Source organism: Erpetoichthys calabaricus, chromosome 7, assembly GCF_900747795.2.
Source record: "Erpetoichthys calabaricus chromosome 7, fErpCal1.3, whole genome shotgun sequence".
NCBI lineage: Eukaryota > Metazoa > Chordata > Cladistia > Polypteriformes > Polypteridae > Erpetoichthys > Erpetoichthys calabaricus.
The window spans coordinates 192,187,907-192,211,864 of NC_041400.2; the positions used below are offsets into that span (position 1 = coordinate 192,187,907).

General features: G+C 41.1%; 1 protein-coding gene across 1 annotated transcript in view; it reads right to left on the reverse strand.

The window, feature by feature from the left end:
• Positions 1–23,958, reverse strand: part of LOC114654975 (coiled-coil domain-containing protein 171-like) — a 510,202-nt gene that overhangs the window by 470,865 nt on the left and 15,379 nt on the right. Inside the window, exons 4-7 of the mRNA XM_028805855.2 lie at positions 21,546–21,720; positions 17,473–17,663; positions 10,730–10,876; positions 1,784–1,876 (exon numbers count right to left, since the gene is read on the reverse strand). Of these exons, the coding sequence (XP_028661688.1) occupies positions 1,784–1,876; positions 10,730–10,876; positions 17,473–17,663; positions 21,546–21,720 (606 nt within the window). The remainder of the gene's footprint in view (positions 1–1,783; positions 1,877–10,729; positions 10,877–17,472; positions 17,664–21,545; positions 21,721–23,958) is intronic.

Sequence of the window (23,958 nt, forward strand, 5' to 3'; positions counted from 1 at the left end):
ATCTCATATTTGACACTCTTGAGATCCTTCTGCTGTGAAACATTCTGACCTGTCATGGTTTACACCTCTTAAACAACTATTAGCATACACTGATAATTTCTGTATTATCTATTATTTACTATATTACATATCTTACACATCAATATTGCTGCTACTTCTTTGTCCTATCTTTGCACATGTCTTGTCTTCTTTATGTTTTAATTTTTAAAATTTTAAATTTTAAATTTTAATTCTATTTTTAATTTATTTATTGCACGTCATGTTGTTACACTGTGGACCCTGAACTTCGCAATTTCGTCTATCTGTATACTTGTATATGGTTGCGATGACAATAAAGTTCACTTTGAGAAGAACTTTTGCCGAAAAAAGGAGCCATTTCTGTTGTCTGCAGATTTTGGTTTTAAAAGGTTGGATGTGGACCAAACAACTATTTGCTGCAAATGCTGTGAAGCTAAAGTTGTCACCGGAGGCGGCAACACAAGCAATTTGCTGCACCACCTTAGCCGCAAACATGCTTTGGTGTACCATGAATGTATGGAACTAAGGTTAGCACCCTCCACGTCCTCGGATAAAACTGAAAAAGCCAGAGGACACTCGAGTCAGACATCACTTGTAGACGCGTTTGCTGGAGGTACTGCCTACGACAAAAAAAAAGCAAGCGGTGGATCGAGATAACCAACTCCATTACAATCCATATAGCTAACGTGTCAGTGGACAGAGATTGATAACATTAACAGAAAGTGGAGTTGGTTTACAAAAAATATTTACTCTATTCCTTATCTAAGACATGTTCAGCGCAATACAACTTTTGACAAGCACCTCTGGATATTTTACTAAGTCTAAATGCCTCTTTGGATACTTAAAAATAAGTTGTTTGCAAAAGATATCTCGCCTGAAGAAGGGGCCTGAGTTGCCTCGAAAGCTGGCATAATGTAATCATTTTAGTTAGCCAATTAAAGGTGTCATTTTGCTTGACTTCTCATTACCAAACTGATGAAAGACCATCTCACGCCATGAACTGAAAAGAACAACACAATGAAGAGTACAGCTCAGCAGCCATATTGAGACAGGCATGTGGCCTGTTCTGAAAAGCTGACCACAAATGACGACGTAACTAGAGACATTTTAAGTAACTAACAAGTTTGTAAGCCGCCTAAAACTACACATCAGCATTTATCAGGGTGTATGGTTGCCAATATTCAAATGAGCTTTGCATATTGTTATTATTTATGAATATTATCAATAATACATTGTTTAAATTGTAACTTAACCCTGCTTGTCTTTTACTACACCTAATTGCCTGAGGTTATACATGTAGAAGGGAAGGTGGAGAGAAGTTATATGGTACAGTACCTTATAAACAGTGGTAATTCTGGGAGAACTGAGGCATTCTGATAAAGGCTACACATTAAAGCGGAAAGTAGAGTAATATATTACTCTACCAAGTCAAAATGGTCACATAAAACTTTTGTTGAAGTATAATAATCTGCATGGCTTTAAGTATCAGAGGGATATTAATTCATGACCAAAATATGCAATTTGATCTTAAAAAAAAAAAAACATGATTATAGAAATACAATTTATTTTTGTATAGCCCAAAATCACACAGGAAGTGCCGCAATGGACTTTAACAGGCCCTTGCCTCTTGACAGCCCCCCAGCCTTGACTCTCTAAGAACAGAAGGAAAAACTCCCAAAAAAAAAACTTGTAGGGAAAAATGGAAGAAACCTTGGGAAAGGCAGTTCAACATAGAAACATATTATAGTGTTGTCAAAACAATTACCTGAATGATTTCAGAGCCAAATTTAGATTTTAAATGGGCTTCTCTTTCAGATTCAATGCTCTCCTCCAAAGTTTTCACTCTTTTCACAGTATTCTACAAAAATAAACAAATACATACAATTCCTTTTGGTTATTGCATTGAACTCATCTTATGCACAAATACGTATAACAGAGAGAACAATTCATTTACTAAGTTGCATTTCGTTCCATTCTGGCCCCCTAATCATCCCCTCACTCTCACCACTTCATTACCCAATAGCTAATGTGTGGTGAGAGTACTGGCACAATAATGGCTGCTGTCGCATCATCCAGGTGGGTGCTAAACATTTGTGGTGGTTCCCCTCTGTCTAGGTAAAGTGCTTTGAGTAGTAAATACAACAACATTTACTTATATAGCAAATGATGTAGCTCAAAATGCTTTATAAGACGCAAAAATAAAAAGTACACATAAAAAATAAAAATAAGATTAGGCAACACTAAATTAAGTATCAAGTAAGGTCCGATGGCCAGGAGGACAGAAAAAAAAAAAAAAAAAAAAAAATTTTGTAAGGGTTCCAAGGCCACAAGACCACCCAGCCCCTACTGGGAGAAAAAGCACTAATTCACTATTATTATTTGATGTGGATATAGTGAATCAGGAAGTGCAATGGATTAGCAAGTAGAAAGTAAGGACAGCTATTAAGAGGATGAAGAATGGAAAGGCCGTTGGTCTAGATCAGGCATGTCAAACAACAACAGAAATCTGTGCAGCCTGCATGACAGATCCTAGTTAGCACTAAACTTGTACAAAATGATTACTATCATTTGTGATTGACTCATTCTGCATCTTCGGCATTACTTACTGACTTTTCTTACTTCTGCCTTCTGACAAAAGCGCGCTTTCCCATGGCATTACGATACCGGAAACGTCATCTGCTAGTATAGCCACGAGCCTTGTCCAATGTTAATGAGCAGCGACGTCGCAACTGAACTGCTAGGCTGCAGCTGGCGGCAATGTGGCTGAAAAACATTGTGTTTCTTGTTAATTAGTACGCTGTATTTACTAATGTCGCTCAAGTCGGAGCAGTAAGCTATATGTAGTATTATAACGTTCTGCCATAATGAGAATATCATGGGCCGCCACTTGATTTTCAAGTTATGGACACGCGCATATAGAAGAGTGTCATGAGCATGAGGCGGCTATGCAGTGTCCGCAACGGACGTGGCCATGTGCCGTGCATAAGATACCATACTGACATTGGCGGGTGAAGGGGCCACCACGAGCCTAGAGCCACCCCTGCCAGGCTACACTACTGGCTGGGCTGCTGAGACTGGCCACTGGGCAGAACTGACCATCACTAGTAGTAATAGCTTACATATTTTCACGTTTTTTTGCTCTAGTTTTATGTAATTTTGTGCTAGTATTGTAACGAACAGTTAGTGTAGACTACAGCTGAAGATCTGAAGTGAACGCGAGAAGTTGGTGAGTTGTTTATTAACAAATTTTTGTGATTTTGAGTTTGTAAAATTAGTGTAGGTCAGGGGGCTTTTTGCATATCGGCTTATTTTACAATATAAACTTTGAAGTAAAGTTTGATTTTTGGAGGATTTGTTTTCCAACTTGAATTACTGAGCAATGAATTCAGTGAGCGTTTTCGTAATTTCAGTTCACGCGAACAGGACTTTGCGCTGTTTATGTCACCATACTCTTACAACATTGAGAATGCGCCTGAGAACATCCAAATGGAATAGATTGAACTGCAGTCAGATTCTATTCTGAAGGAAAAAATACAACGAAGTTAGTGTGCCAGGCTTGTATGCTTACCTGCCACCCTCATATGTGTAGATCCGTAAGTTGGCATTGCGAGTACTGTCAATGTTCTGAAGCACTTACCTTTATGAGCAATTGTTTTTGTTAATGAAAGCTACCAAAACCCCACATCACTCAAGACTTACCGTCGAGCACCTTTCATCCCTTATAAAAGTTGCAGCTGCACAAGATTTCAAGCCTGATATTATTGAACTGGTTACTAACAAGAGATGCCAAGTGTCGGGACAAAAGAAATAGATCTCACACTGTAAGACTCCTATATAAGCAATGAATATAATGAATATAATAATATAAGGACCTAGCTAAGAGGCTAAGACTATAATTGTACGCTGTTGTACGGAGATTGTATGGAAATAAATTGCTTTTCTTTAAACTTTAAGTGTTACATTTTTTAAAGTTTTTAGTATGTTACAGTGCGGCCCGCTGACACACGTATGGCAGTCGAAGCGGCCTACCAATGGTAGCGAGTTTGACATGCCTGGTCTAGATGACATACCTGTGGAAGCATGGAGGTGTTTAGGAGAGATGGCAGTGGAGTATTAACCAGATTGTTTAATGGAATCTTGGAAAGTGAGAGGATGCCTGAGGAGTGGAGAAGAAGTGTACTGGTGGGCTGATATTTAAGAATAAGGGGGATGTGCAGGACTGCAGTCACTACAGGGGAATAAAATTGATGAGCCACAGCATGAAGTTATGGGAAAGAGTAGTGGAAGCTCGGTTAAGAAGTGAGGTGATGATTAGTGAGCAGCAGTGTGGTTTCATGCCAAGAAAGAGCACCACAGACGTGATGTTTGCTCTGAGGATATTGATGGAGAAGTTTAGAGAAGGCCAGAAGGAGTAGCATTGCGTCTCTGTGGAGCTAGAGAAAGAATATGACAGGGCGCCTCGAAAGGAGCTGTGGTATTGTATGAGGAAGTCAGGAGTGGCAGAGAAGTACAGGGTATGTAAGAGTTGCACAGGATAAGTGTGACAGTAGTGAGGTCTTTGGTAGGAGTGACGGATGCATTCAAGGTGGAGGCAGGATTACATCAGGGATCGGCTCTGAGCCCTTCCTTATTTACAATGGTGATGGACAGGTTGACAGACGAGATTAGACAGGAGTCCCCGTGGACTATGATGTTTGCTGATGACATTGTGATCTGTAGCGAGCGTAGGGAACAGGTTGAGGAGACCCTGGAGAAGTGGAGATGTGCTCAAGAGAGGAGAGGAATGAAGGTCAGTAGGAACAAGACAGAATACGTGTGTGAATGAGAGGGAGGTCAGTGGAATGGTGAGGATGCAAGAAGTAGAGCTGGTGAAGGTGGAGGAGTTTAAATACTTGGGATCAACAGCACAGAGTAAGGGGGATTGTGGAAGAAATAAAAAAGAAGAGTGTCAGGAGTGATTTGTGACAGACGGGTATCAGCAAGAGCGAAAGAGAAGGTTTACAGGATGGTAGTGAGACCAGCTATGTTATATGGGTTGGAAACGGTGGCACTGACCAGAAAGCAGGAGACAGTGCTGGAGGTGGCAGAGTTAAAGATGCTAAGATTTGCATTGGGTGTGACGAGAATGAACAGGATTAGAAATGAGGACATTAGGGGGTCAGCTCAAGTTAGACGGTTGGGAGACAAAGTCAAAGAGGCGAGATTGTGTTGGTTTGGACATGTGAGGAGGAGAGATGCCGAGTATACTGGGAGAAGGGTAATAAGGATAGAGCTGCCAGGTAAAAGGAAGGCCTAACAGAAGGTTTATGAATGTGGTGAGAGAGGACAAGCAGGTGATGGGTGCAACAGAACAAGATGCAGAGGGCAGAAAGATAGGAAGAAGATGATCCGCTGTGGCAACCCCTAACGGGAGCAGCCGAAAGAAGAAGTAGTAGTTAAGGCAAATAACACACCAGTCTCAACAGTTCTGCAGTAAATCCTGTGGCCATGCGTTTTTTATCCCTTCAAGGATTTTTCTGTGGATGCGCACGTGCCCAGTATAGCTGAACAGCTACGTCATATGCGTTTTCAGTCATTTTAGTGTGGATGGACATACTTCCCTAAACTAGTGTGAGCAAAGATTGTTTTGTTTAAAAAAATATCATTTTTAAATGCAAACACAGAAGCATGGACGTAGCCGAAGAAGTTAACACAGTGTGAAGTTACCTACTGGATTAGGACTGAATGCATCTAGAATGGAATCCATTCAAAAATGTTCCAATAAATTAGTATTAGAGATTAAATTCTAAATCCATAACAAAACAAATTACTTTAACAAGCTGCAAAACAAGAGGCAACTGACAAAGTCTGTTCTAAGGTAGAAATTCCAAATAAAAATTTTACCTCCATCCACCACTTTTTCAAAAAAAAAAAAAAATATATATATATATATATATATTTTGTTTGTACATGGACGCCTCCTCAGCCAAGTAGCAGATCACAGCATAAAAGATCAACTGATGGCAGCAAGGAGCTTTGACCTCTGGGATAAAGTTATCAAAAAGGCACAGATAAAGAAAGGGAAATAAAGATTTCAAAAGCATTTACTTTTACTTGGAATACAGTCCAGGCTAGGATTAAGAAATGAAAGGCACACGGTACACCATCAAAGCCTTTTCAAGACTTGGTGCTCTTACCAAAAGGATGACTGATCAAGGGGAGACTGACCAGAGAGCTTATTAAATATTCAATGGCTTCTTTGAAGGACCTCCACACCTTTATGTCAAGGGCAGGTCAAAATGTGTACATCTCAGAGTAGTATGCCATCTTCTGCAGTACAGGCGTGAAGAAGAAAGCCACTAAATTTGCGAGCACATAGACTCGTCCAAGATATGCACTAAAACATTGCAGAGATTCTGAATTCATGTGGAAAGAGATTTATATTTGGTAAAAAACTAAACACACTATTTTCTTATAGGCTACCATCTACGCTTCAGAACAGGCCTTCCATCTCAAGCTAAGCCTGTTTGGGCCTGGCCAGTACTTAGTGGGAGATCAACAAGGAAAAGCTAGGGTTGCTGCTGGAAGAAGTCTTGATGAGGCCAGCAGGGGGCACTTACCCTGTGGTCTGTGTGTGGATCCCAGTGCCCCAGTGCAGTGATGGGGACAATGTGATGTAAATATGGCACCAGCCTTAGGAGGACATATAAAAACTAGGGGCTTAACTCTCTTTGGTCATTAAAGATCCTTGAGAATCTTTTGAGAAGAGTAGGGTTTATCCCAATGTCCTGGCTAAATTGCCTATTAAGGCCTCGTCCAATATGGCCCCTTAATCATCCCCAGTCTCTAATTGTCACCCTCTCTCACCCCTTCACTACCAAATAGCTAATGTGTGATGAACGTACTGGCGCAGTATTGGCTGCCATTACATCATCTAGGTGGGTGCTACACACTGGTGGTGACTGAAGTGGTTCCCCTCTATCTATGTAAAGCACTTTGAATAGTGAGAAAAATAGGTATATAAATGTACAGTGCAATGAAAAAGTTTGGGCACCCCTGATAAAAATCACTGCATCAGTTTATAACCTGCTAAGCTTTTGAGGCAGCAACTTCATTTTAACATATTTGATAACTAAAGGAAATAGCAACATTTCAGTAATGAAATATTTTTTATTGGACCAACAGAACCAATTTAATGTGCATTTAAACAAAAATAGGCAGGTGCATAAATTTGGGCACCCCAAAGGAATAATCCCATCAATATTTAGTAGAGCCTCCTTTTTGCTGAAATAACAGACGCCTCCTATAGCCACTGACAAGTCCCTGAATTCTGGCTAGTGGTTTTTCGGACCCTTCTTCCATACAAAATTGAGATTGACACTGGATTCGACTTCTTACACCTCCATCAACTCTTTCCTCTTGCTTGGATGAGATTGAGGCCTAGATGTCCAAGAACTTCCTCAAGCTGAACAGCACCAAAACTGAAGCTCTTTTAATTGGCACCCCCCATCAACTTCGTTCCTCTGTAAATTGTATTTCATTTTCTGAACATACTACTACCCTCTCCCCTTCTGTTACAAATCTGGGTGTCAAGTTAGACTCCCATCTGTCATTTGATACACATATCCATCACTTTTATAAAATTGCATTCCTTCATCTCCGAAACATAGCCAAACTCCATCCCTACCTCTCCCTCTGTGATGCTGAAAAGCTGCTTCATGCCTTTGTCTCATCCAGACTGAACTATTGTAATGCACTCCTCATCAGGATACCCCACAAGAGCCTTCAAAAGCTCCAACAAATTCAAAATAGTGCTGCAAGAATCCTGATGAGGGTGCGGAAATATGAACATATCTCACCAATCCTTCGATCACTTCATTGGCTCCTTATTCATCTCCGTATCGAATACAAACTCGGTTTGTTTACTCACCAGTGTATCCATGGAAGTGCTCCACAATACCTTAAGGAACTCCTTATACTACAATCTACTACAAATACCTACCGCCTTCGCCCCCCTGTGACCAAACTTCATACAATGGGAGACCGAGCCTTTGAAGTCGCTGCTCCACAGCTCTGGAATGTTCTACCAGAGAACTCGAGAACACAGACGACTGTGGGCTGTTTTAAAAAAACAGCTAAAGACTTTTCTATTTAGGAAAGTTTATCAACAAGAATGCTATAATTACTGTTGTTTTATCTCTGTTTTTATCTTGCTTTGCCTTTGTTTAAAACTTATGTTGCACTTTGAGATTTACAGTAATCCCTCGCTATATCGCGCTTCGCCTTTCGCGGCTTCACTCCATCGCGGATTTTATATGTAAGCATATTTAAATATATATCGCAGATTTTTCGCTGCTTCGCGGGTTTCTGCGGACAATGGGTCTTTTAATTTCTGGTACATGCTTCCTCAGTTGGTTTGCCCAGTTGATTTCATACAAGGGGCGCTATTGGCAGATGGCTGAGAAGCTACCCGGCTTACTTTTCTCTTTCTTTTGCGCTGACTTTCTCTGATCCTGACGTAGGGGGTGTGAGCAGGGGGGCTGTTCGCACACCTAGATGATACGGACGCTTGTCTAAAAATGCTGAAAGATTATCTTCACGTTGTGATCTTTTGTGCAGCTGCTTCCTGAAACGACATGCTGCACGGAGCTTCGCATACTTAAAAGCTCGAAGGGCACGTATTGATTTTTGATTGAAAAACAAACTCTGTCTCACTTTGTCTGCTCCTGACGGAGGGGGTGTGAGCTGCCGCCTTCAACAGCTTTGTGCCGCGGTGCTTCGCATACTTAAAAGAAAAACAGCCCTATTGATCTGTTTGCTTTTCTCTCTATCTCTGTGACAGTCACTGCTCCTGACAAGCACTCCTTTGAAGAGGAAGATATGTTTGCATTCTTTTAATTGTGAGACAGAACTGTCATCTCTGTCTTGTCATGGAGCACAGTTTAAACTTTTGAAAAAGAGACAAATGTTTGTTTGCAGTGTTTGAATAACGTTCCTGTCTCTCTACAACCTCCTGTGTTTCTGCGCAAATCTGTGACCCAAGCATGACAATATAAAAATAACCATATAAACATATGGTTTCTACTTCGCAGATTTTCTTATTTCGCGGGTGGATCTGGAACGCAACCCCTGCGATGGAGGAGGGATTGGCTGTACTGCTAATGTAAAGTGCCCTATAAATAAAATGCATTATTATTATTATTATTATTATTACAAAATGTCTCTAGTTCAGTCAGGTTTGATGGCTTCCGAACGTGGACAGCCTGCTTCAAATCAATCCATACATTTTCAGTGATGTTCAGATCTGGGGACTGGGATGGTCTTTCTAGAACATTGGACTTGTGCCTCTGCATGAATTCCTTGGTAGATTTTGAACGGTGATTTGGATCATTGGTCATGTTTTAACATCCAACCCTGGCATAACTTCAACTTTGTAATGGACTCTTGAACATCCTTGTCAAGAATCTGCTGATACTGGGAGGAATTCATGTGGCCCTCAACTTTAACAAGGTTTCCAGTACCTGTTCTAGCCAGACAGCCCCATAACATGACGGACCTCCACCGAATTTTACGGTAGACAGCAAGAACTTCTCCTGGAATGCTGTGTGTTTTTTTTTTTTTCACCCTGCATAGCGCCTCTCTGGTTGTGACCAAATAACTCTACCTTAGTCTCATCTGTATTTTTTTCCCCAAAATGTTTCTGGCTTGTCCAAATGTGCTTTTGCATAACACTTCTGGTGGGGACTCAGAAAAGGCTTTTTGCGCATCACCCTTCCACAGAGGGCGGCACAGTGGCGTAGTAGTAGTGCTGCTGCCTCGCAGTAAGGAGACTGGGGTTTGCTTCACAGGTCATCCCTGTGTGGAGTTTGCATGTTCTTCCCATGTCTGTGTGGGTTTCCTCCCACAATCCAAAGACCTGCAGGTTAGGTGCATTGGCAATCCTAAAATTGTCCCTAGTGTGTAGGTGTGCCCTGTGGTGGGCTGGCATCCTGCCGTGGGTTTGTTCCTGCTTTACGCCCTGTGCTGGCTTGGCTCCAGCAGACACCCCGTGACCCCGTGTTAGGATATAGTTGGTTGGATAATGACTGACTGGCTGACCCTTCCACAGAGCTGTTCCCGGTGCAAAGTGCGCTGGACTGTGGAACGGCATTCAATGACACCATCAGTAGCCATATGTTCTTGTAGCTCTCTAGAGGTGCTCTGTGATTTGTCTGTGACCATTCTAGCCGGCCTTCAGCTGTGCCTTTCAGATCATTTTCTTGGCCTACCACATCTTTCCTTCACACAAGGACTGTTCCTGTGGCCTTCCATTTCCTACCTACATTTCTGACTGTGGAGAAAGACAGGCCAAACCTTTGTGATAATTTCTTGCACCTTTCTCCTAATTTAGAACGGCAAATTTTCTTAGTTTTTAGGTCAATAGAGAGTTCTTCAGAGGTTCCCATGTTGCCACTCTCTAAGAGAGATAATAATCGGGGTAAATTATGTCAGCATGGGCCAATGTGAACAGCATTAAGGCCTAAGGTGATTTCACATCATTCTAGCTGTATGGTTTGTACACTAACAACTTTAAAATGGTCGATTTTTCTTACAAAGGAAGATATCAAAACCCTGGTCCCAATGGCCTGCACTCACCTTATTTTCTGTGGTATATTTTTTAAGAGCTGTGAACTGATAAAGGGATAAATTCTTGAATAAAAGATTTATATTACAGAAAAAAAAAAAGTGCTACCTCCAGTTCCAGCTTTAATCGCCCCTCTCGTTCAGCACTGTATTCCAGCTCAGTTGCTTGTATCTTAAGGGCTTCAGAGTCTTTCATCCTCCCCGTTTCTTGCTGCAGTAGTTTTTTTTGCAGTTCCATTAGTGTGCTTTCATGTACCTGTTAATATATTTCAGACACCACTTATAAAAACCACATCCACCAAGCAAACACTGAAATACTTTTATTTTAGGTCTTTTGGACAAATACCTGACTATAACTATTATGAAATTTCTCTAACAGTAAAATTAGTTTCATTACAAATAACCAAAGCTGCTTTATATCATAGTGTTGATCAATTGCCAAAAACCTGCACTTCGCCAAACAGTCCAGCAGAGGGCAGTCTTAGAATTTTATATGGCAGGAATACACAGTGAAACAATTCTCTTGCCAAAATGATAACTCAAAGTAGAGATGGCACAAAACCAGAATTTTTGCATCCAATACCTATACCAGTGGAATTTCATGATACTCGACATCTATTCGATACCACGGAAAAAAACAGAAATCCTTCTGACTGGCTTTTTAATTAAAAGTACCTCCATTATTCAAATTGCCAATATTGTGCCCTTTTCTGTAACAAAATCTAAATACTAATAGTAACATCAAATTTAAAATATGGTTTTATCAAACAAGTAGTTTACCAGCTATCATTTAAGCAAAGTATTAACAGCATACAGTAGGTTTACATATACTTAGGGTGAATTCTTTAAAACTCACTTTCTCAACCCTCCACAAATTTTATATTAATAAATTATAAATTTGGTGTATCATTTAAGACCAGGGCCCCCTGAGGCTGCAGGTTTTCATTCTAACCCTATTCTTAATGAGTAACCTGTTATTGCTACTAATTAATTTATTTGAATTCATTTAATTTGACTTGTTCTTGAGGACTCAGAGCCCTTAATTGTTTCATTTTCCTTAATTAGCATCCAAACAATAACAACATAAAAAAATAAACCAAAACGTGACCAGCAAAACATGACCAACATTGTCAATCATACAATATCTGAAAATAAAGAAAGGTGAAGGTGTCAGGAATGTTGATTTGCTCAGGTCCACAAAAATTTTTACCAGGGCTCTTAGAAGAGAGAAAATCCACAATTTCTGAAATATCTACTAGGCAAAGAAGACGTGGGATAGTCAGAGAGTAGACAAGAGTACAAGGAAATAAAGTGCAAGGTGAAGAGAGAGGTGGCGAAGGCTAAAGAAAAGGCGTATGATGAGTTACATGAGAGGTTGGACACTAAGGTGGGAGAAAAGGACCGGTGGGCTACAGAGAGGGGCCAAGCTAGGAAAGATGTGCAGCAGGTTAGGGTAATAAAGGATAAAGATGGAAACGTACTCACAAGCGAGAAGAGTGTGTTGAGCAGATGGAAAGAGTACTTTGAGAGGCTGATGAACGAAGAGAACGAGAGAGAGAGAAGAGGTTGGATGATGTGGAGATAGTGAATCAGGAAGTGCTACGGATTAGCAAGGAGGAAGTAAGGACAGCTATGAAGAGGATGAAGAATGGAAAGGCCGTTGGTCCAGATGACATACCTGTGGAAGCATTGAGGTGTTTAGGAGAGATGGCAGTGGAGTTTCTAACGAGATTGTTTAATGGAATCTTGGAAAGTGAAAGGATGCCTGAGGAGTGGAGAAGAAGTGTACAGATGCCGATATTTAAGAATAAGGGGGGTGTGCAGAGCTGTAGTAACTACAGGGGGATAAAATTGATGAGCCACAGCATGAAGTTATGGGAAAGAGTAGTGGAAGCTCGGTTAGGAAGGTAGGTGATGATTAGTGAGCAGCAGTGTGGTTTCATGTCAAGAATGAGCACCACAGATGCAATGTTTGCTCTGAGGGTGTTGATGGAGAAATAGAGAAAAGGCCAGAAGGAGTTGTATTGCTTTGGAGAAAGCATATGACAGGGTGCCTCGAGAGGAGCTGTGGTATTGGATGAGGAAGTCGGGAGTGGCAGAGAAGTATGTGAGAGTTGTACAGGATATGTACGAGGGAAGTGTGACCGTGGCGAGGTCTGTGGTAGGAGTGACGGATATATTCAAGGTGGAGATGGTATTACATCAGGGATCAGCTCTGAGCACTTTCTTATTTGCAATGGTGATGGACAGATTGACAGACGAGATTAGACAGGAGTCCCCATGGACTACGATGTTGGAAGACAAAGTCACAGAGGCGAGATTGTACTGGTTTGGACATGTGCAGAGGAGAGATGCTGGGTATATTGGGAGAAGGGTGCTAAGGATAGAGCTGCCAGGCAAGAGAAATAGAGGAAGGCCCAAGAGAAGGTTTATGGATGTGCCGAAAGAGGACATGCAGGTGATGGGTGTAACAGAACAAGATGCAGAGGCCAGAAAGATATGGAAGAAGGTGATCCGCTGTCTGAGGTGGGCTGGCGCCCTGCCTGGGGGTTTGTTCCTGCCTTGCACCCTGTGTTGGCTGGGATATGCTCCAGCAGACCCCCGTGACCCTGTGTTAGGATATAGCGAGTTGGAAAATGGCTGACTGACTGACCTGCTGTGGCGACCCCTAACGGGAGCAGCCGGAAGAAGAAGCAGCAGCAGCAGCACAATGAAAGCAGCAACAAGCCATTACACATCAAGCCAATTGGCTTCCACCTGTGATCAACTGTAATCATTCTGATTCTATGCTGAATGGGGGTGATTCTTTATCAATACACAACTGTATATTTCGGCATTACATAAGGCTTATAAAGGGTGCTACCATCATGGACTACCCAATTTATTTTACTATGTGCACATTCCAATTTTATTCTCCGACATTCTCTCTCCTGCAACTAAAAAATACTTCTCTATTAAAAAAAAAATCTTGGAAGGAGACGAGACGTGATTGTCCTTAAGACACTTTCACGTCCCGTGAGACGAGTCTTCGTGCCAAGCGATGTAACCATGCCGCGAGACAAGAGCTTATGCAAAGAGATTTAGAAAAGTTCTGTGTGGTTATGTCAGACACATTTCTTGTAGAGAGAAAGAAACGATAGTCACTCACAAGCAGTTATACGTTGCGTTGTCACAATGTAATTCCAAACACGGAATCAAAATTCAATGCGATACTGAAGAAAAGGTAAAAGCGAAAAGAGATTGAATATATGGACATAGGTGATATGACAAAAGTGCGCCGCGAGAAATGCACGGCAGCTGCAAGCCAGCAGGTGATCAAGCAAAGAGGAGGTAATTAAAAAAAAAAAAAAAACACACACTGTACATGTTTCCCATTGTATCACCGTTTAAGAGGGGTTGTTGGAGGAGCGACTGCGTCTCCTTGGAGTGCGTTCAGTCCCCATTTTCACAACGTGTGTGACAGAGATGCAAAGGGGCTGCCATGTAGCGCAGGCCAGCGGGGGGTTGGTGAGCGAAGCAAGCAGGGGGCGAAGCCCCCAAGTCAAAACTAAAAATTCAAACATTATTATATATGGGTAAATCAAAAAGTATAGGAAATTTGAAAATTACATTGTAACCGCAATAGATAGAAGTTGATGCAATAAAGCACATTTGTGATGGCTATGGGTAATTTGAACATGCACAGCACAGTTGCTCTGCCATTAGTCTAGTCTTGTGTTCTGTATTTATTATTTTAAATCATACATTTTCTAACCTAGGGCAGCATGGTGGTAGCACTGCTGCCTCACAGTAAGGAGACCAAGATTTGCATCCCGTGTCCTTCCTGAGTGGCGTTTGCATTTTCTTCCCCATTGTCTGCATGGGTTTCCTTCCACAGTCCAAAAAACATGCCGTTTAGGTGGACTGGCGATACTAAATTGGCTCTACTGTGCGACTGAGATGCATGTGTGTGTGTGTGTCTGTCCGTCTCTCTTTGCCCAGGCTTTGTTCCCTATGCTAGCGGAGATAAGCTCCAGCAACCTCGGAGACCCTTTTCAGAACTAAGCGGGTTAAAAAGAAACTGCCTGATTTTCTAACCTTTACACAACCAGTGCCCTCCACAATTATTGGCACCCCTGGTTAAGATGTGTTCTTAGGCTTCCAATAAATTATTTTTTCCCCCAAAAAAATATAGGCTCATGACACAAACAAGATAAAAATCCAACCTTTAATTGAAGTACATTTATTCATTGGGAAAAAATCCCACATTAAGAAATACATTTTTTTTACATGAAACCATGTGTGTCACAATTATTGGAACCCCAGCTGTTAATATTTCATACAACCCCCTTTTGCCAACAAGACAGCACTTAATCTTCTTCTATAATATTTCACAAGGTTGGAGAATACAGAGACAGGGATTTTTGACCATTCCTCTTTGCACAATCTTTCAAGATCGTCCAGAACCCTGGGTCCTCTCTTATGCACTCTCTTCTTCAGCTCACCCCACAGGTCTTTAATGGGGTTGAGGTCTAGGGACTGAGATGGCCATGGAAGGAGCTTGATTTTGTGTCTGCTGAGCCATGCTTGTGTAGATTTTGCCATATGGTTAGAGTCCTGTCGGAAGACCCGATGACGACCAATCTTCAGCTTTCTGGCACAGTACATCAGATTTTGAGTCGCAACGTCCTGGTATTTCAAGGAGTTCATGATACCATGCACCCTAAACAAGGTTCCCAGGGCCTTTGGAAGAGAAACAGCCCCACAACATCACAGATCCTCCACCATACTTTACAGTGGGCATGAGGTGCTTTTCCGCATACTCATTCTTAGATTCACGTCAGACCCACTTAGAATGTTTGTTGCCAAAAAGCTCAATTTTAGTCTCATCAGACCAGAGCACACGGTCCCAGCTGAAGCCCCAATACCGCTTAGCAAACTCCAGACGTTTACGTTTGTAAAGGTTTTTTCCTTTCATGGCTCCCAAACATCTTGTTGGCATGGAGAGAACATCATATTGGAGAGAACATCATATGTTTGTCATGGAGACTTTGTGACCCCACCCCCCAAGATACCACTCTTTGGTGCGGTTCTCCAACAGTGAGCTTTGGAGGATTTTTTACTTCTATTACCATCCTCCTCATTGTGCGTGGTGGCAAGATAAACTTGTGTCCTCATCCAGCCTTGTTTGTCACTGCTCCCGTCATTTTATACTTCTTTGTTATTCCTCTGACTGTAGATACAGGCAGGTTTAGGCGAATAGCCATTACCTGACTTATGAAGGTCGACGCACCTCTGCCTTACTTGAACGGCATGTTCTCTTATCTTTCCCATGTTGATGAGTGGATAAGAGTAATAGGACTCTGTGTCACCTCATATTTAAACCCCTGGGACACAGGAAGTCATTAATTACAAATTAAAAGTTCCAATTTACTTTGATCAACCAAACTAAAAATTACAAAAATGCTTCAATTACATTTATAGGAATTATTAGGAGTGCCAATAATTCTGGCACACATGATTTCATGTAAAAAATGTATTTCTTAATGTGGGATTCCCCCCAATGAATAAATGTACAGTGGTACCTTGAGATACGAGTGCCCCAACATACGAGTTTTTGAGATACGAGCCGTCACTAGGTTGATTTTTTGCCATGAGCTACGAGCCAAAATCCAAGAGCGTGCCGCTGCACATTCCGAGGAACTGACGACAGAGGAGTTGATGGAACTACAGAAGCAGCAACACACAGAGGTTCTGCAGGAGTTTGGTATCGCAGAGGAGCCAGAGGTAAAGGAGGTTCTCTCTTCAAGTGAGATAATGGAAGTGTTGGCAATGTGGGAAAACGTTTCGGACTTTATTGAAAAGAAACACCCTGAAAAAGTTGCAACTGGACGTGCAGTGGCGCTACTTAACGACACCTGCCTAACTCATTTCAGAAACATTCTAAAGGGGAGGAAGAAACAAAGCTCCTTGGACAGGTTTCCATTGAAACGCCCTGCGAATGAAAAGGACGAAAGTGTGGCAAAAAAGAAAAAAAAACTAGTGAAGAAGAAAATTAAGCAAAAGTGAAGCGAAAGAAAATAATAATATAATACGCTAATCGGCTCCGCCGACATCTGTTTATTTCTTTAGATTCTCTTATGTATTAGGTTTTATTTTGTTTGTATACAATATTTGTTCATTATAAATACATTTTTCTTATGTTGAAAACATTTAACAAAAAATTGGGGTGGTTTTTTGGGGGCTGGCACGAATTAATCTTATTTCAAATAATTTCAATGGGGAAAATTGATTTGAGACATGAGCATTTTGAATTGAGGCTAAGGATCTGCGCTGGTATCCCGAAGGTTGCCGGTTCAAATCCCCGTCACTGCCAAAAGAGATGCTACTCTGCTGGGCCCTTGAGCAAGGCCCTTAACCTTCAATTCCTCCAGGGGCGCTGTACAATGGCTGACCCTGCGCTCTGACCCCAAGGGGTATGCGAAAAAGATGCATTCACTGCGTGTATAACTAAGTATGTGACAAATAAATAAAGAATTACGAGCTCTGTCACAGAATGAATTAAACTCGTTTCTTAAGTTACCACTGTACTTCAATTGAAGGTTGGATTTTTCTCTTTTTTGTGTTTTGAGCCTATATATTTTTTGGAAAAAAAAAAAAAAGAATTATAAGACTAAGAACTCATCTTAACCAGGGGTGCCAAGTGCCAATAATTGTGGAGGGCCACTGTAAATGACACTGCTGTCTACTAAGGATCTCTTTGATATACAAATTTGAAATACATTTTTTTCAAAAGCATACGCATTAGTCTAAATTTGAAAAGTCAATGTACCTAACATTTCAACAGTGACATTTAAAAAAATTAAAGAGTACCTGTAGAACATGCTCCAGATGAACTTTCTCATTAGCGAGAAGCTTGATTTCCTTATCATAATTTTGAAGAATGTTTTCTCTCTCTGTGAGGTCACTCTCATATACATGTTGGTCTTCATCTCTTGCTTTTTTAGTTATTTCTAAGGCCTTCTCAATATCAGACATCCGCTGCAACATTTCTGCATTTTGTGCTGGAAAACAGTATAAAAGTTTGGGGTTTTTTTTGTTCTTTAAATTAAACTTCTTTTGCAAACAAAAACACTGTAATGTTTTGCTCAATTAAGTAACATACACATTTATAAAAAAAACAAAACTTGGTAACACTTTAGGTACTTGCAAAATACAGCGGTGGGATAAGATGGAGGAAGACAGCAAGAATGTATTTATTACTCATTTACTATTATGTAACAAGTCCTTAACATTCAATTCTTTGGGTCTTCAGAACACTTAAAGCATCAATAAAGTGTTTGTTCATCTGTGCATTGTCACCTACTAACAAAACTGCACTGTGGAGTGGTCTGAGGTGGCTTAACTGACTCACACTGGTCTTGACATTACATATTTGGTACAAGATTGGTAACACTTTAGTTTAGGTACAGCAAACATGCATCTATTACTCATCAACCCTTATGTAACAAGACCATAACAAAGATTTTTTTCATAACAGTTATACATTTAAAAGTAAGGTAGCACAATTAAACTAAATATAGTGGATTCAGAAAACATTCCGACCTTTTCACTTTCTGCACATTTTATTGTGCTACTGAAATAATTTTAAATGAATACATTTGCCATTTTGCCTATCAAGCTACATTCAACAACCCACAACAACAAAGTGAAAATGTTCTCAGAAAAGTCTGCAAATTTATTAAATATTAATCTCTCATTCATAGACGTATTCAGACTCTCATTTAAGGACTTTGTAGAAGCCTTTGTGGCAGCAATTCCAACTGCCAGCAAGTCTCTACAAGATTTTCACATCTCGATTTGAGCAGTTTATCCCGTTCTTCCAGGAAGATCCTCTCAGGGGTGAAAGGAGTGAGAAAATACTCCAAATCCACTGTATATCGCTTATACTGTAATCTTACATACTGCTTCTATCATTTTGTGGCTCTCCATTCCTCTCTTGCCCAATGTCCCTCTTCATAGTTCTACTCAAGTCTAAATGACTCCTAAGCCTTGTCATTACATACTGGTTTTTCGCGCCTGCACTTTTGAACTAAAATCTGCCTCACCCACTCATTCACTGGTCAAGAGACCCGACTGCAAATCAAAAGCACAGTATTACGAGAGAGAGCTCTCTGTTTATTGCGTGCTGATATTTGGCAATAATTTAGGACAAAGTATACAGTGCATCTGGAAAGTATTCACAGCGCATCACTTTTTCCACATTTTGTTATGTTACAGCCTTATTCCAAAATGGATTAAATTAATTTTTTTCCCTCAGAATTCTACACACAACACCCCATAATAACAACGTGAAAAAAGTTTACTTGAGGTTTTTACAAATTTATTAAAAATAAAAAAAACTGAGAAATCACATGTACGTAAGTATTCACAGCCTTTGCTCAATACTTTGTCGATGCACCTTTAGCAGCAATTCCAGCCTCAAGTCTTTTTGAATATGATGCCACAAGCTTGGCACACCTATCCTTGGCCAGTTTCGCCCATTCCTCTTTGCAGCACCTCTCAAGCTCCATCAGGTTGGATGGGAAGCGTCGGTGCACAGCCATTTTAAGATCTCTCCAGAGATGTTCAATGGGATTCAAGTCTGGACTCTGGCTGGGCCACTGAAGGACATTCACAGAGTTGTCCTGAAGCCACTCCTTTGATATCTTGGCTGTGTGCTTAGGGTCGTTGTCCTGCTGAAAGATGAACCGTCGCCCCAGTCGGAGGTCAAGAACGCTCTGGAGCAGGTTTTCATCCAGGATGTCTCTGTACATTGCTGCAGTCATCTTTCCCTTTATCCTGACTCGTCTCCCAGTCCCTGCCGCTGAAAAACATCCCCACAGCATGATGCTGCCACCACCATGCTTCACTGTAGGGATGGTATTGGCCTGGTGGTGAGCGGTGCCTGGTTTCCTCCAAACGTGACACCTGGCATTCACACCAAAAAGAGTTCAATCTTTGTCTCATCAGACCAGAGAATTTTCTCTCTCATGGTCTGAGAGTCCTTCAGGTGCCTTTTGGCAAGGTCCAGGCAGGCTGCCATGTGCCTTTTACTAAGGAGTGGCTTCCATCTGGCCACTCTACCATACAGGCCTGAGTGGTGGATTGCTGCAAAGATGGTTGTCCTTCTGGAAGGTTCTCCTCTCTCCACAAATGGTCACTCTGTCAGAGCTCCAGAGGTCATCGGGCTCTTTGTCACCTCCCTGACTAAGGCCCTTCTCCCCTGATCGCTCAGTTTAGATGGCCGGCCAGCTCTAGGAAGAGTCCTGGTGGTTTCAAACTTCTTCCACTTACAGATGATGGAGGCCGCTGTGGTCATTGGGACCTTCAAAGCAGCAGAAATTTTTCTGTAACCTTCCCCAGATTTGTGCTTCGAGACAATCCTGTCTCTGAGGTCTACAGACAACTCCTTTGACTTCATGCTTGGTTTGTGCTCTGACATGAACTGTCAACTGTGGGACCTTATATAGACAGGTGTGTGCCTTTCCAAATCCAAATGGAGCCGAGACAGTTTTGCTTCCGCGGTTTCAGACGCGTGTCCGTACCATCTCGGGTTTGATGTATGAGCCTTTGTGGACTCCGTAGTGTGTCCCGTTTCACTCTGGGGCGGGGCGTTGACTGCTCTTGTTTTACTATGTCTCCTGCGTCCATGGGTATGTACCTGCTTCCATATTACTTCTCTCCCGTTTCACTCTGGGGAGGGGGGCTTTGTGTGGCGCCTGCGCACTGTCTCCTGCGTCCACGGGTATGTACCTGCGTCCATATCCAGTTGACCATTCTCGGTTAGTAATATAGATTTTGTACTGGCAGAAGCAAACATTGGTTTCTGCCTGAAAGTAATTACATATACAGGAAAGTATTTCTTTCAAAGAGAGAACTGTCCCTTGACAAGTCAGGTTGTGCTGGAGCTGCTTCAGGGCTATGAACATTTGGGTCATGTTGTGTACATTTGGACAATTTTTATACATGCCCAGAATTGTTCATGGAGCTACAGAGCAGAGGATTTGGAGCTTGTGGCACAGTGAGGGTGAACAGGATACACATGGCTTCACAATTGAAGCCAGACAGGCTGAAGATGAAAAGGGGTGACAATACGGTTTTCATGCAGGCAGAAAACTTGGTGGCAGTGGCATGGCATGATGGCAAACGGGTGACTTGTCTCTCTACAGTACACACGAACAATATATGTGAGAAAGTGCAGCAACGGACAATTGAAAAGTAGGCACCAAAGCAACACGTATTGCAAGCAGTGCAATGTGACAATGACTGAAATTGGCTGCTTTGAGTGAGATCAGACTTTGTAGGACTTTGCTGTGTAAAATGTATGTGATATGTATGTGAAATCATAGAGTATGCAGGCTCATACAACATGCAAGACAGTAACATTTGTCAAAAGTAAACATTTTTTGTTGATTTCAATTGCTTTGTGTTCTTTTTTAAAAAAAAGTTAGTGTTTGGAAAAATATTCAGCCCAGGGAGAAAAGAAAAAAAAAAAAAAAAAAAATTAGCCCAAAAAGAGTTAATTCACTCAACCACACTATATTTTGGGGTGAGTATTTCCTTTAATATTAGTACTGATTAAAAGGGGTACATATAGAACCAGTTATTCCCTTGTTGTCATCATAAATTACTTAAGTATTTTTAGATCCAATTTTTCATTTTGACAAAGGCCGACGGTAATGGGATATTATAGCTGCAGCAATAATATATGTTTACTAATGTCAAAAATAAATGCAAAACACAGTTCCTTAATAAGCTGTTTACATTAAAAATATCCTTTTTGGCACAGTGTAAAAATACAGAGAGGATAAGGTTAGAAAAACAAAGAATTAAGAATCTAATAACATATGGTGTTGTGTTTAAGAGTTTACGATTTCACACTCTGAAACACAGTATGTCATTACCTCGGAGATGCTCATTCATTTTCTGCATCTGTTCCATCTTCTTCTCTGCCGCATGCTTGTCTTTTCCAGCTTCCACTTTAACCATTGTGATTTCAAACTCTAGTTTTTGTCGGATATCCTCTACTTTCTCCATTGAGAGTCTTAACTTGGCCATCTGAGTTTCATATTTTTTAACCTGATGAAACAATGAACAGAAATTCTTCAAATTAAGTTTTTGAGTCTTGGAACAAGCATAAATTAACACAGGCAAATTATCCATCAGCAAAAAAAGAAAAGAGAGGTGGTAGTATGACACAGAGTTTACACTTTTAATGTAATGGGGACGTGTTACGGTACTAAACTGGTTAATCTGGACAAAAAAAAAGGACCTTTTAATTCTCACTTAACTTCATGCAGCAAGACAAAATATTAATTGTGAAAGGTTCACAGTTGAAAATACCATCTAAGAGCAAAAGGGTGCTTATTGGGAATATTCCTTCAAGTGAGGTTCTACAGCTGACATTTGAGTCAGATCTCAAAATGCAGAATAAACTTGGTACAAAATAACAAATACACTGATGGGGTTAACAAACAGTTGAAATACTAACCTGCAGTTTATTGTTCGATAAAATGCAAAGTCACATGATTGACAGTGATCACCAGAGTGACAATGAAATGTTAGTAGTTTGCAGGTCATGCTGGAGTTTCAGAAAATGCACATGCCAAAGGATTGTTGTTGATTGAAGAGTTACTTGCATATTACAAACACCAAATTAAATGTATAATGTAATGTAGAAGAAAGAATTAAACTCTTAAAAATGAGAATGCTTCATTTACTGCGTTTACACCCACACATATAATCGGGCGTAGACACTAGGTGGCACTGTTGCCGCTTTAAACTCACCATGCAGGACACTAGGTAAAAGCACCAAGAAGATATTTTCATTTCTTTTCTTCTTTAACTGTGCCCTTCAAGCACCACAGCCACAATACAAAGGCAAGTAAATCAATCACAATATCCGTCTCTTTTCTCCTCCACACCTCCCAGCAAGTGTTGTTCACCTCGACTCTGGCTCGCTTGCTGGGTCTTCAGCAGTCCTTTAAAAATAGTCCTTGACCCGGAACTGCTTCAGTTCTTCCGCTCACGTGACTTGTAAGCATTTCCGGGTCAAAAGGAGAACTTTAGTTCTTTAATCAGCCCGGAAGTACTTCAGGGCTTCCATCCTCATGATCCATTAGTACTTCTGGGCTAGATGAGAATTTATTCTCTCACCATCTTTCCACAGTGTCCCTTGGTGGCACCCACGGTACCCAGCAGGGCTGTGTTGCCGAAATCCCTGCGGGAATCCGGGGCACTGCTGCAGTCCAGGGGAGCTGCCATCTAGCATCTAGGAGGAGGCAGTATCCTCGAAAGGCTGCCTTCCCCCATCCTTCTATCTCAGCGGCATCCCGGCCGGGTTGAGCCACCGGCCGTCTCTTACATGTGTTAAGGCAAAAACCTGGTTTCTAAATAATCTGCATGTATAAAATAAATTTGGAGTTGTCCTTTAGTAAAATGCTCCAATGTCATCAAACTGCTCAAAAAAGAGTTAAACATCATCATTGCCATGGCACCTGTGATTATTTTCTTTCATTTTAAAAATATGTTTAGTAGAACTGATGCTTTATTTATAGATTTCTTTTACTGGATTGCACACGGCACACTCTTTTCTGCTTGGCTGTGTGACTGAGCCCTGCAAAGGACCGTCATACCAATACATGTGCTTCTTGCCTGACACCCACTGATGCTGGAATAAGAATAATACAGGTATTTTTACTTCAATAACATATGCATTTGGTTATTTGTTACATTAAAAAGTAAATCTGACAACGTAATGCATGTTACTTTTAACGTGTTACCCTACTGCTTTCGAGATTGTGTTGCAGAGTTTAGCGCTGTACATTCAGCTCATCAACATAAATTTAGCGATTTCTGAAATAATGAGAGAGATTATTTCACCCCAGAAAAAGAATGCTGCGATCAGCCTAACATTTGACTCTGGACATTTAATTTTGTGGACGCATCTACCCTGGCTGCTGGAAGCGTGTGCAAAGCAAATACATGTGCAGACTGATAGACATGCACAGACTACAAAATCCTTAACAGTAACCTGGTTAAGGGTTTACAGGACCACATAATCAGACTACTCATGGAGAAATATACCTTTGTTAATCAGAGGTCAATGAACTTGATTTCTCTATTCAGAATAAGAGAGTAAGAATAATAAGAATATGGTGAGCCGCTCAAAGGATGTCGGGGAACCCCTTCATTTGAGAAAGTGATTGTATTTAAAGACTTAGTATATAGAAGAGTATGTGGGGCATGGGAGGAAGATGGTCTGGTCCTTAAATTATTAGACACAGAAATCAGTTACTTAAGTATTTCATTACTGTC